The sequence below is a fragment of the Sinohyriopsis cumingii genome, chromosome 9 (genome assembly GCF_028554795.1).
Source record: "Sinohyriopsis cumingii isolate HCF-2022 chromosome 9, ASM2855479v2, whole genome shotgun sequence".
Classification (NCBI taxonomy): Eukaryota; Metazoa; Mollusca; class Bivalvia; order Unionida; family Unionidae; genus Sinohyriopsis; species Sinohyriopsis cumingii.
In genome coordinates, this window is record NC_142969.1 from 66,247,303 (window position 1) to 66,261,531 (window position 14,229).

At 34.7% G+C, this 14,229-nt stretch overlaps 1 protein-coding gene across 1 annotated transcript in view; it reads left to right on the plus strand.

Moving 5' to 3' along the window:
* The first annotated feature begins 935 nt into the window (after positions 1-935).
* The window catches only part of LOC149791941 (protein CDV3 homolog), a 35,148-nt gene continuing 21,854 nt past the window's right edge, over positions 936-14,229 (plus strand). The window contains exons 1-3 of the mRNA XM_089970460.1: positions 936-1,259; positions 6,574-6,653; positions 9,062-9,204. Coding sequence (XP_089826586.1) covers positions 1,059-1,259; positions 6,574-6,653; positions 9,062-9,204 — 424 coding nt within the window. The 5' untranslated portion in view covers positions 936-1,058. The remainder of the gene's footprint in view (positions 1,260-6,573; positions 6,654-9,061; positions 9,205-14,229) is intronic.

The following is a 14,229-nucleotide window of genomic DNA, read 5'->3' on the forward strand; positions in this document are numbered from 1 at the left end:
GTTTTCAACGATTGTGAAAATCAAACTTCAACGTTAAGGACTGACCCTGGGTCAACTTTCAACGTTAAAAGGAGACCCGGCTGGGACATAATTCAACAGGGCAAAAATGTAATGCTACACCGGACGGAGATTTAAAGACTGAAAAGGAAGACATGTCCAGGAAAAAGAGGTTGTATGTCAACCCTAGTGCGGGTATAAGCATGGACAATTTATTTATTTTATACGATTATTGAATTTCTATTGTGTATGTGGAGGGGGTGTATATGCATGAAAGTACGGCATCTATATCTTCGGAAACCAATCTCATGTTCAAAAATCTTTGCGTCACCGACTACTAATTTAATCCTCAACACCAATGATTATATAGAAAAGCAAATAATAATAATAATAATAATAATAATAATAGACCAAACTGAAAGATCTTGACGGATTTTGGCGGCATACCAATAGTTTTAAATATAGCCTGAGATTAAGCTACATTGGGATAGAAAAATATACCAGTCTAGCCCTCAAAGATTATGTGTCATTCAAATGAACTACCCAATTCACTAATAATATTATAAGGTGGATTTTTTGAGCGGATCCCATAATCTAATTCAAGTACATAATTCTGTAAACCTCGTCTCTCCTATATGTTTTCATTACATAAACAATAAAGGTATCATTTTAATTAGAAGAGATGCGAGAGTACATTTATGTAATTATTTTGGGAAATATAAGAGGTAAAATATATATTAGGAATTTGCATACTAAATTAATCAACCGATCGCTGGGATACTTCATTTGAATATTAAAAGGGAACGGGTGATATCTGGCTGCTTTCTTGAAATTTCCATTTCAATGTTCAAAAAAGAGAGAGAGAGAAGCAGTCAAATCAGGAGTCAAAGCATGAGTGATTGAAAAATGCGTAAACCATTCTATTATTGGTGCGGGACAGTCGTTTCCTCTCATGCGCATGGAGGTTCTAGGACGCATGTTGCGTAGCTTGTTTGACGTTAACCGTGGAAATTATTTAATACTTGTTCATTTTACAAAGATTAATTCAGCTTCAGTTCACAATGGCTGACTCGAGTCTCGACGACTTTTTCGCTAAAAAGGACAAAAGCAAGAAAAAATCGAAGTTGAAAGCCACTTCGCTCGATCCTTCTGCTCAACAGACGGAAGAGTCAACTAAGAGAGAAAAGAAAAAGAAAGACAAGTCCGCCACATCTAGCTCAGCAAGTGATACGAGCGCACCACGCATACCTAAACTCGGCGAGGTTCATATTTATGCCTTTAATGTCGGCATATATTCCTCTTTTTCCCTGCCGAGACCTGTGTCAGGATAATGTGACTGGGTGGGAAATGGTGCTACATGTCTGCGGCTAGGCTAGTCCTACATGTAGGACCTTGACGCTGATATTTGTTTTGGGCGTCATGGTCTTACAGCCTAACTAACAGCGCTGTGTAGTGTGTTTTGATGTCGACTAACATCGTAACGAAAGTCAAATTGTCAGGAATATCTTGCACAACTGGCAACTAAAATAACGGCTCATTTCTACGAAGTAGAGTCGTAATATATAGTCAGACTTTACTTACTCTGATGTCTTTTCTCTAATAAATTCAGATTCTCACAAAAGAAATGGACCAGTTTTCAGGTTTCATTGGCCTACATTTCAGTTGACTGGAAAGGGGGGACTGCCGAAATTGGGTTAAGTTGAAATATTTTTGTTTAACGAAACAAATAAAAATATATTATGCTTATTGAAACTGTAAAGCAACGTTTCGTTTCGTTCAAGAAACATATCCACCATATGAACCTACTTAAACCTATTTCGGCATACCTCGTCTACCATTGCATAGCATCAAATTCAAATGTATGTCAACGGAACATAAAATGCGCCCATTAGCTAGTTTTTTCATAACGCCAGGATAAAGGCAGCACAGTATATTAATTACACATAAATTAGTGGAAGAGTATCGTTATATGCTGCCAAATTTATGAGATATTCCTGAAACACTGACTACTCGTTCCGATGTCAACGAAATCAGAACACACTATACAAGGCCGTTATTTGGATAGTAAGACATATCACTGAAACAAAACCAACATGCATGCTGTGTCTAACATTGTAGGGCTAGTCTGTGGCATGATACTCCAGTGCTAGACATCACTATAAACTGCCACAATGCAGACATCATAGCAATATGACAGATAAATTGTTGAAGCCATGTTAAAACTTTAAATCATACCTGCATGCATCCTATATGGGTATATGTAGTATTGGTACTGCATATGTGTTGCAATTTTGCTTTATATTCTTGACAAGTTTATGCACATATGAAATGAGAAGCTTTGAACTGATGTTATATTTAAATTTCCTTTCACTTTAGAAATTAAAATATTTTGAAATCTGGTTATCCCTCGACAAGCAGCTGTGAAAATCTGGTTGCCAAGGTGAATTTTCTTGTTGCTAGACAGATTACTGTGGTTGACCCCAAGATTGCCATATTCAGATTATTTATCAACTTCTGTTACACATGTAGTTGGTCACACAAGTTTGAACACTTATTTAATCTGTGTTAGATCATAAAATAATAGTTTTCTGTTTTTGACGTTTTTTCTGTTGCAGGTCAGCCTTCCTATCGTTTGCCACACCTGACCACAAACATATCTATTTTATCTTTAAGTTCACAACATAACGGTTCATGTTATCGTTAATAGAATGCTATTAACCTTTTGTCTAAAGGTAACTGTAACCTTTACTTGCATGGTTTATGTTATTACCCTCCCCTCCCCAGACCACTATCATATGTAGCAACAGTTGTGATTGGTTTGCTTCTTTAAACTTGCAGTATTCCCTGTGCTAAAGTTTTCCAGCAGAAACAACTGTTATATGCTCTGCAGCAAGTGGCCATTACTTTTTTTTTGTCATTGAGAACATGTAATACAAGATCATATGCATTCAGTATAGCAGGCTAAATATGAATGATACCATCTGTTGGTGAATTGTCCAGAGAGAAACATTTGTCAGCCTTGTTTCCATAAAGGTTCACTCTGAGGGACTGTTTGTTGGGACTTAATCCAATGAGAGGCTAACATGTGATTAGTTTGGTCTATTACCAATACAGTGTTGCAATCACCCAACACTCGGCTATGAATTGAAGGGTCCCTGTGCATCGGGCTAGCAGATTATTTAGCACTGCTAAAGATAATTTATTGAGTGCTTTATAAGTTAGAATCATGAAACTTGAGAATTTGATGCACTTTACTACACCCTTACTAAGCAAATCACTGTGACCTACATTTTATACACTATCATAGGCTATGTACATATCTTCAGTGCAAGACCACGTAGATTTTTCCATGCATTATATAGCCTTTTTATGATTGATACAGTTGGAAGTAGAAATAAATGCGTTTATCACACAGTACACTTTACATATACCTTTACATATACATGTAGTGTGTGCAGTTTAATATATCTTATATAACAACATGTTAAGCTATCACTTTATGTGATTCTGATTGGTCCAAATAAGCCCATGAAATTCTTGTGCAGTATCCTCTTTACTGATTGGCTGGAATTGTGGGAAAACTTACCTTACTCTGCCTTATGGAACATTTTGTTTTACTATCAACATTTTGGCAACCATTTTTCTAATCAATTGCCCAAATAGAATTGGGGAAAAAAAGATCATATCTATCTGAATATGGACAGTTTAATCTCCACAGGAGCTTGCCATGCCATGTATTGCCTATCATGTGCAGAAAAGTGGCATTCAACCCCAAACATCAACAACAGCAAATAAAACTAAGGGTATTGGTGAGTTGATAGTGGGTCTAATGGGAGGGATGGCGGTATATATGTACATAGCTGCCAACCCTCACGAATTTGGTGTGAATTTCATGACTTTTTCAGCAATTCATGGATTCATGGTGCAAGCCAAAAATTCAAGAATTCTCCAATTCGAAATTATTTTAAATCTTTAATAAAATAACCGATTTCCCATTAAGTGCTAGTCGTGATATTGGCAGTTGTCGAAACAGTTCGATACCGCTGGTTGCGATATTAGTAGAACTACAACCGATTAGTACAGTTGACCATGTAGCGAGCATTTGAGCCGATTTTAATCTATATTTATCAGAGTAGTTTTACAAATCCTTTTGAGAGAAACTGGGGCCTAATTGGAATTTTGCTCAGCGCATGCGTCACCAATGCTGATTTGATTTACCATTCAGCATCGCATGTAAGCACTTGAAAAAGTCTTCACCACCAATGAAAAAGAAATGTATTGCTCAAAAAGTGAAGGTTTAATTTGGAATATATCAAAAAATGGGCCATGCATTCTGCCATTAAACATTGATGTACATCATTCTTTTTGCACTCAGTGTGCCACAAATTGTTGTATTAGGCATGGTGGCAGAGACGATTAGAGGAAGCAGATCTGTTGCAAAAAACACGTAGAAGTTGGGAAAATTAAGAATTCGCAGGTTTCAGTTCTGGAATAATTTAAGCCATCGTCAGAAGACCTGCAGGCTACTAACGCTGAAGCATTATTTGTGAGTTTTCTTGTTGAACACAACTAGCTTTATTAGCTGGAGACCATGCTAAACATTTGTTCCGACAAATGTTTCAGGACTTGAAAATCGCTTCCAAATTTAGCTGTGGAATAACCAAAAGTAATGCAGCTCCTGTGCGTTCCTCACAGCAACAGTGACAGCGAAAGAGTATTTTCTCTAGTGAGGAAAAATAAGGCAGACTTTAGGGCCTCCTTAGCTGCAGAAAATTTGTCAGCAACTTTAGTCACCAAGATCAACCAGCAGGCAAAAAAAGTCTTAACTGTTTAGAAAACAAATTTACGATCAAGCAGTTGAGGAAGTTCAAGTCTGCCACATTATCATGTCTTGATAAATAACCACAAGAACAAGTGAAGTTTATGAATACCATAATAAATAGAAATGCAGATATATTTCTGCATATATGTAGTGTTTTTGTTTTATATTGCGATCTTGATACATGTATAATGTAGTATTGACAGTCAGAGTGGATGGAGTTACTGTCGTGGTATTTTTCACTAATTCATGTCCAAATTCACTACTTTTTGTCCCTATTTTCACTAATTGCGAGCCTAGAAGGTTGGCAGCTATGCCTGTAACATGTGATCCACAGGAGTAATTTGATGTTAAGGAATATATAAACTCACCTCTGTTCACAGAAAAATATAGGCATAAATTGGTCTTCCAACTGACTTTAGCTAACCATAGCATTTTTGTGAGGTACAATAGCTAAAACGATATATGTTTCTTTTTTATGTAATTCAGTACCAACTCAAAAATATGTCTATCTCCTGTTGTCTACTGTTCAAAATCAAATAATTCAGATATATGGTCACAAATACATTACAGTAAATCCGGAATTTCTGCATCCAGTAATCATCCTTTCACATGAATATTCAGCTGCTGGAATGATATATACAGTGAAAAAGACATACTTTTAACACAAGTCAAACTACTTGACGTCACTTGAAACTTCTACTGTACATTCTGTATTGAAAAATGTTGTCTAAGTGAAATTTTTTTTTTTATATTCAGAAAGAGAGGTGCACTGTTTAATTATAATTTGTAAAAACAATCTACTTTTAATGTTACTGGTTATCAAGTTGTACAGTTATTTTGTATAGAGTCTAGGAATAATTGCTATGTGCAAGAAATCAAAGGTACAGGGTCTCAGTCAGAATGAGCAAAATTATTTCTTCTTTCTGTCTAAACTATTTTGATTAAAATAAAACTTTGTGATAGTCTCAAATGGGTAATGATTTAATACTGAGTTTATGTAACGTTGAAAAATAACCAGCTTTTGTGAGCCTTGGCAAAAGCTGGACACTATTTTACCTGTTTCATTCATTCAGTATGAAATCATTACCCATTTGAGATCCTCTATTTATTCGGTGGTAAGCTTTTCTCGTTAATGACAGGACATTGTAAATTTCGATCGGTTTCTGTATTGCAAATATGAATAAATATCGGAATTAGATGATTTGAGTACATGCATTTCATGTGAGTGCTTGGCAAATGAGAATTAGGGCAGCTCTGACTTGAACCCCTCCCAATCTTTCCTGTTTTGAAACAGGATTTTTGAAACCAAATATAGCCCTGTAATAGTTGATGACAAACTAGGAAGCATAATTGTGCTTTCAATGTTGTTTCTTATCAAGATTGATACTGTATCAGATACTCAACTCAAATTAAAGATAACACAATGATCTTTACATGAATATGAAAGCAAACAGTGCTCCTAAACTAAAATCATTACACTTATAGTTGTTGACAGTTGAAGTTTCTAGCAGTGGTTGTTCGAAAATGGCAACAATTACCATACACTTGGCCTTTTTGATTATAGTGTTTAATGGAGTTGTGTGCCCTTTTTACTGAGTGTTGAGCCCCCTGTTTGCATGTGTTTTGTCATCAGATTTTGCACATACATGAATGAGGAAAGAAAATATACCCAATATTTGATTCCAGAGAGATTAGAGGCCAAGGTAATGACCATTTTTCTTAACATTTAAGACAGTACGTTTTTGTATTTCTAGGAAGATGAAGAATGGCACGATTTTGAAGAAGAAAAGGAGGCAGACTACACTGGTTTAAGGATACAGAATGTACAAATTGGGTAAATTATTTTGCTTAATTTATTCCATTGTATTATTTGCTGTGGTTACAAATACTATGGTACATTAGTAGATCTTTATTTGTCATATGTGGCCAATATTTTTACCCTAAACATTGTCACCTGTTATTTATATCCCATTGCTTGCAACAAGGCAAACATAGTAGTCATTTTACCAATGTCCAGTGAGAAGACTGTTAGTAGGATTGTGCAGAAATTACTCAATGTAGATATTTTACAGGCTTATTTGTATGTATGTTGGGGTTCTCGTGAACCTGTGGCCCCAAGTGTTTCAGTTACATATGTCAAATTTTATGAATGGAAATTTTATTTTACAAGTAAATTCATGTGTGAAAATTTCTCATGATACACACAATATTGGACGATGTATAACAGCAATCTTATTAACAGAAGAAACAAAAAGAAGCATTTATTTGGACCTGTCTTCGGCAATATGCATATTATTTAAAAAAATGTAATGGGTATTTCAAAGATTGGGTTTGTCTTGACCATGCAAACATTAACAGGGTTTCTGCAGTCATGGAAATCCTGGAAAAGTTTGGAAATTACAGAAAGGCATTTACAGAGACCTGAAAAGTCATGGAATTTGGTTATTTTGCATTATCCAGTCACATTTTTGTTTGCTGATGCAAAGGTCAGGGTCCATAACAAAACTTGTTTAGTGACTGTACATTATTCTTTATCCAGATGTAGGATGTTTAGTAATGGAATGATATTAATGATTATACTCTTGACTTCATATTTTTTTAATAATAAATTTGCAAGAAATGTTCCTTATAAGAAGTAAAAGTAAGTATTAAGTTTTGTTTACATACAGTTTCATTGATGTATCCTTTAAAATTAACGTAAGAATGTACCTTGAAAACCATGATTTTAAACCTGAAAAAACCTTGAATTTTTTGAAAGGTTTTAGCAATCTACCTAACTTCAGCAATGGATTTGTTAGAGTAGGATCCCCTTAAACTTGATAGTCTACATCCAGGGATATTACTGCCATTCAAAATCACAGCACTCAAAAGAAAATTACCTCTCCAGTAGGATGAAGTTTGCACAAAAGCTGTAAAATATGTTTATTTTTTGTTAAATATATGTTAGGTAAGTATTAGATGTCATACATTTGCCTAGTGGGTACTCTTGAAATTGTTTTTTTTAAAAAAAGATCTTTGAAAAGTTTTGGAAAATTCATGGAGTCACATTTTTTAAAGACTGCATTAAACCAGTAGCTGCTTCTTATTATATAGCTGCAGAAAGAAGTCTTCTAGAATAATGAAACCATCTCAAAAGTATAGGATATGACAGGGAATTAAGAATAATGAAACCATTTCAAAAGTATAGGATATGACAGGGAATTAAAAATAATGAAACCATCTCAAAAGTATAGGATATGACAGGGAATTAAGAATAATGAAACCATTTCAAAAGTATGGGATATGACAGGGAATTAAGAATAATGAAACCATTTCAAAAGTATAGGATATGACAGGGAATTAAGAATAATGAAACCATTTCAAAAGTATAGGATATGACAGGGAATTAAGAATAATGAAACCATCTCAAAAGTATAGGATATGACAGGGAATTAAGAATAATGAGACCATCTCAAAAGTATAGGATATGACAGGGAATTAAGAATAATGAAACCATCTCAAAAGTATAGGATCTGACAGGGAATTACGTCCCAGTCAACCTTGATATTTGTCTAAGAGTATCCTGACTGTCCAGATTTTACATTATGCTCTTGGCACAGAAGTAGAAATCTTCGATGCCATATTTAGATAACTCATTTACCTGTGTTAAGCCACATGCAAAACTCTTACTTTGTCTGGCATGTCATGTGTACATAATTTTATAGACTTTTGTTTATTGATCTGCTATACATTTATTGACAGGTTCAAAGAAAAAAGAAATGGTAGAACAAAGTATTCAGAATTTACAGAGTACTACTGACACATTGGGTGGAAGAACTATCAACAATAGTTTGAAAGTCATAATTTCTGTTCATTTGGATGACCTAATTACCTTGGAGTTGGGTCAGAAGTCATTCCTTGAATATTTTTTTTATTCTTCACAAGTTGATGTCACTCTGACTGATTTTAATGTCAAAGGTCACACATCTGTGTCTATTGCTCCACTTTCTCACAACAGACTAAGTTGATCAAGAAATGTGCAAAATAAACCTTTTGACCTGTAAGTACATGTGTACCTTTATAAAAAGAATAGGCTGGGTGATAAAAAGAAGTATGTGACCTACTGTAGTGTAAATGCATTTTGGCCACTATTAGTATTTGGGTAACAAGATGTTTAGGTCAATAATTACCTACACAAGGACCCTTAGCATTTGGGGTTTATATTTTCCTGCAAGTTTTATCAGAATTAAACTGAAATTTCAGTGAGAAAGAGGAAACCCGTGAAGAAGAGGAGAATAAGGAATCTGGTGATGAGAGCGACGACAGAGAGTCGAAAGAGAAAAAAGATGTCAGTCAGAAAGGACCTTGGAGTGCCTCACACTCACAGCCACAGGCAACACAGCAAGGTAATACACATTAACCTGGAGAAATAACGTCTGTTCAACATCGCTTGGGCAAGAACGATCAACCTTACAAACAGTTCTTAATGAATAACAAGCCCCAGGCTGGTGACTTAAATAAACTTATAAGCCCTGACTGAAATTCCACAAGCCCAGTCTCCATTTTACACATCCCCAAAATTTCCCACTTTTTAGTCGTCACAGTTTTGCAATAACTACAATTCAGATATAAATTCAACAGGGTTCAGTATGGGGTTTGAAAGTAATGCAAGTGTCATTAGTGTCCATCACTACACTCAATGGGGACTGGATGGTCCTGGTGTTCAAACTTCTGCTGGATTCTTTGAGTGATATATGTTGATGTATTGTTTGCAGTATGTGCAAATAATTAATAACACCCTACCAACCCTGTTTTTTTTTTTTGTCTTCTAGTTTTCGCAGATGTGCTTCACAAATTAAACTCAGTCAACCAAGAGTTCTGAAATGTATTTTTTTGTGTGGTTTTGCCAATAGTTATTTGCTTCCTAAAATCAGCTTTAAAATTAATTATTTGTGAACACTATTCTGATAACTAAAGTGATCATGCATTACATTCTTTTACATTGGCGTAATCATTACTCTTTTTTTCCCACTACATTATTCCTTATGCGTAAACATATTTGGATTACGCATTTTCGTTATGTCCCCCTCCTAAAAAATGAATAATTGATTTTCTTATTTTTATTAACATCCCTTTAATCATTCAGATCGTATTCTAGAAAAGATGGCTTCTATGTAACTGCGACATAAGAGTACACTTGTCTTTCGCCTTGCATGCACTTTCCTAATAGTATTTTTTTATATTTATAGCATCCACCCCATTTCCAAGAAATCTGCAGGTTTTACATGCATGCCAACCATTACGCTTTTGGCATAATCATTATGCTTTTTTTCACTAAATTACGTGTAAACGTATATGGATTACGCTTTTTCAGTATATCCACCTTCCCAAAAAAATCAATTTTTTTCTCATTTTTATTAATATCCCACAGACCATATTTTAGAAAAGATGGCTTCTACGTAACTACATCACTACAATATAAGAGTACGCTTGTCCGTGCACTTTCCTAACAGTATTATGTTCTATTTATAGCAACTATCCTATTACCCAGATACATGCTGGTCTACTTTCAAACTTTCGACCTCATATTCTATTTATAGCAGCTGTATGGCTTAGTGAGGAGAGAACAGACTGGTTTTCTAATTTTTAATCTTTACTCGCAGATTCTTTTTTCTAGTTTATATTTAGTACAGAACCAGTCTTTATGTATTTGGCGCTAAAAAGTATAATTTATTTTAGTCGATGCGTGTATGAGAGCAGAAATATCTCCTTTCACAGATGGATTAGAAAAAGGCCAGAAATAAACGAAACATAAAATAACAGAATCCTCCAAAGATGAGGACATGAGGGCAGCATCACGTGATGTCTATTGCAGGCCGCATGGAAATAATTTTACTATTTGGCGCTAAAAGTCTTCAGATATATTCTAGTCGATGTTTGTGTTAGAGCACATATATTTTTTCAAAGAATTTCACAGGTGGGTCAGAAAAAGAACAAAAAATGAATCCTTCAAAGATGAATACATGAATGGCATAATACAGCGTTCCATTCTTGGGCACAGGGGCTCGTATCGTTGCTTAAAATTGACCTGTCATACATGTACATGTATGACAGGTCAGTTTAAGTAACGATACGAGTCCCTGTATTCTAGGGCAGCATCATGCTCATTGCAGTCTGTGCAGAAACGATTTTAATATTGGGCATGGTGGTAAATTTTATGTGGAGAAACACTTGAAAACAAAGAAACACAATGAATTAGATCGTCTTACGAACTCCAGTACTAAGGTAACTTCTTATCTGCAGCAGAACTAAAGTGCGGACATGAATGTTATAAATGCAGAGGTGTTATTTACTGAGTTCTTAATAGAAAGATAATGAAGATCTTGCTATTGGTGCAGAAGCATGAGAATTCATAGAACACAGTTCTACTCTAGCTGTGAAGGTGTTTTATGATAATGTTAGGGATTATTATGCTACAGCCTGTGATAACATGCTCCAGAAATTCCCCTATGGAGATGAAGTGCTTTTAAATGCTTCAGTTGCTGATGTAAATGAGAGACAGTCAAAAAGCTTCAAAGTGTTAGATTCTTTGTCAAGAGAGATCTCTTTCTATTACCATCCTTGTCTACCTTGGATCATCTGGAAGGAGAATTCCTGAAGTATAAAGTTGGCATTCTACCTGACAATATACTTAATGCAGATAGAGTTGATGTGCAGTGGCACCTTATTTCCCAGCTAAAAGACACAATCACTGGAAGATATAAATTTCCTCTTCTTTGTCAGGTTATGAAAGGAATGTTGGTTCTTTACCATTCTAATGCTGACTATGAGAGATTGTTCAGTATTGTTAACAAAATTAAAGTGAATTCAGATGCAGGCTCAGTAACCCAGTACTTTGTGCTCTACTGGTGTGCAAAACATTCATGGTCTCAGATGGTACAAAGTGTTTTAAAATGCAACTTGAAAATCTGTTGCTTTCTAAAGCTAAAAGTGCTACATATGACAACTTGAAGCAGTAAAGGATGTTAAAAGATGAGAGGGGCAAATAAATCATTGTTTATTGAATTTTTAGCATATGTGGATTCCTCTTTTTGTCCACTTGAATTACACTTTTTCCTTGTCAGGGGTTGGCATGTATGGTTTTACTTTCAAACTTTTGACCTTGGTTTCTTTTTATAGCAGATGTATGGCTTGGTTAGGAGAGAACAGACTGGTTTTCAAATTTTTAATCTTTGCTTGCAGGTTCTTTCATATCTGATACAGAACCAGTCTGTAGGTATTTGGTGCTACAAGTCAGATTTATTCTAGTAGATGCGTGTTAGAGCAAAAATGTTTTTCAAATAATTTCTCAGATGGATTAGAAAAAGATGAAAAACTGATTCAAAGATGAATACATGAATTAAACAATACAGCGTTCCCTTCTAGGCAGCTTCACGCCCACTGCATGCTGTGTGGAAAGAATTTTAATATTGGTCATGATGGTAAAACAAAGAAACCTTGCATTAGCTTGTTTTCCTAACTTCAGTACTAAGGTAACTTATAACTTCTATTTTTAAAAGTAGAACTAATAAATACAGAGGTGTTATTTACCGAGTTTTTAATAGAACACTGACAAACTTAAAGACCTAATAATGTTTCCTACCTGAAATATTCTCAGCATGTTTTTTATTTTTTAATGTTTTTCTAATTTCAAAGTGTTTGTTTTTGTAATAATATTATTATATGTTTTTTTTTTATCTTATAGGTGTTGTCTAGTGTTGTAAAGCGCTTAGAGCTTCTAAAGATTAGGCGCTATACAAAGTCATCCTTATTATTATTATTATTATTGTTATTATTACCTCTAGCAGTAGAAGACTGCGTTGGTCCTTTTTTCAAATGGATGTTTCCTGATTCCAAAATTGCAGAAAATATGCATCTGAAAGAACAAAATCATCTAATATTGTTAGGTATTTAGCAGAAAATAATTCCCTTAAAATTGCAGAAGCCATAAAAATTGGGCCATTTAGTACTGCAACAGACAGGAGCAGTGATTATGACAAAAAGTTGTACAGAGTCTGGATAAGAGACTTTGACAATGAAAAGGGTAAAGTCAGAGTACTCTTCTTTCATTACCAGAATTAACAGTAGATTCCACTGGAGAAAACATTTTTTATTTGCTTGATAATGCTTTGAATAAACATAAGTTGGCATATCTGTATGGTGTTTTCAGCTGATAATGCATTAGTGATGACTGGAATTCATAAAGGTGTTGCATTCTGTATTTGAAAAATGCCTCCATCAGTGTGCATATCAGGTTGTCCCTGTCATATGATTCTCCTTGCTGCAGGAAAGGCTTCTGATAGATAGAAGAAGCCTTTCCTGCAGCAAGGAGAATCATATGACAGGGACAACCTGATATGCACACTGATGGAGGCATTTTTCAAATACAGAATGCAACACCTTTATGAATTCCAGTCATCACTAATGCATTATCAGCTGAAAACACCATACAGATATGCCAACTTATGTTTATTCAAAGCATTATCAAGCAAATAAAAAATGTTTTCTCCAGTGGAATCTACTGTTAATTCTGGTAATGAAAGAAGAGTACTCTGACTTTACCCTTTTCATTGTCAAAGTCTCTTATCCAGACTCTGTACAACTTTTTGTCATAATCACTGCTCCTGTCTGTTGCAATACTAAATGGCCCAATTTTTATGGCTTCTGCAATTTTAAGGGAATTATTTTCTGCTAAATACCTAACAATATTAGATGATTTTGTTCTTTCAGATGCATATTTTCTGCAATTTTGGAATCAGGAAACATCCATTTGAAAAAAGGACCAACGCAGTCTTCTACTGCTAGAGGTAATAATAACAATAATAATAATAATAACAAGGATGACTTTGTATAGCGCCTAATCTTTAGAAGCTCTAAGCGCTTTACAACACTAGACAACACCTATAAGATAAAAAAAAAACATATAATAATATTATTACAAAAACAAACACTTTGAAATTAGAAAAACATTAAAAAATAAAAAACATGCTGAGAATATTTCAGGTAGGAAACATTATTAGGTCTTTAAGTTTGTCAGTGTTCTATTAAGAACTCGGTAAATAACACCTCTGCATTTATTAGTTCTACTTTTAAAAATAGAAGTTATAAGTTACCTTAGTACTGAAGTTAGGAAAACAAGCTAATGCAAGGTTTCTTTGTTTTACCATCATGACCAATATTAAAATTCTTTCCACACAGCATGCAGTGGGCGTGAAGCTGCCTAGAAGGGAACGCTGTATTGTTTAATTCATGTATTCATCTTTGAATCAGTTTTTCATCTTTTTCTAATCCATCTGAGAAATTATTTGAAAAACATTTTTGCTCTAACACGCATCTACTAGAATAAATCTGACTTGTAGCACCAAATACCTACAGACTGGTTCTGTATCAGA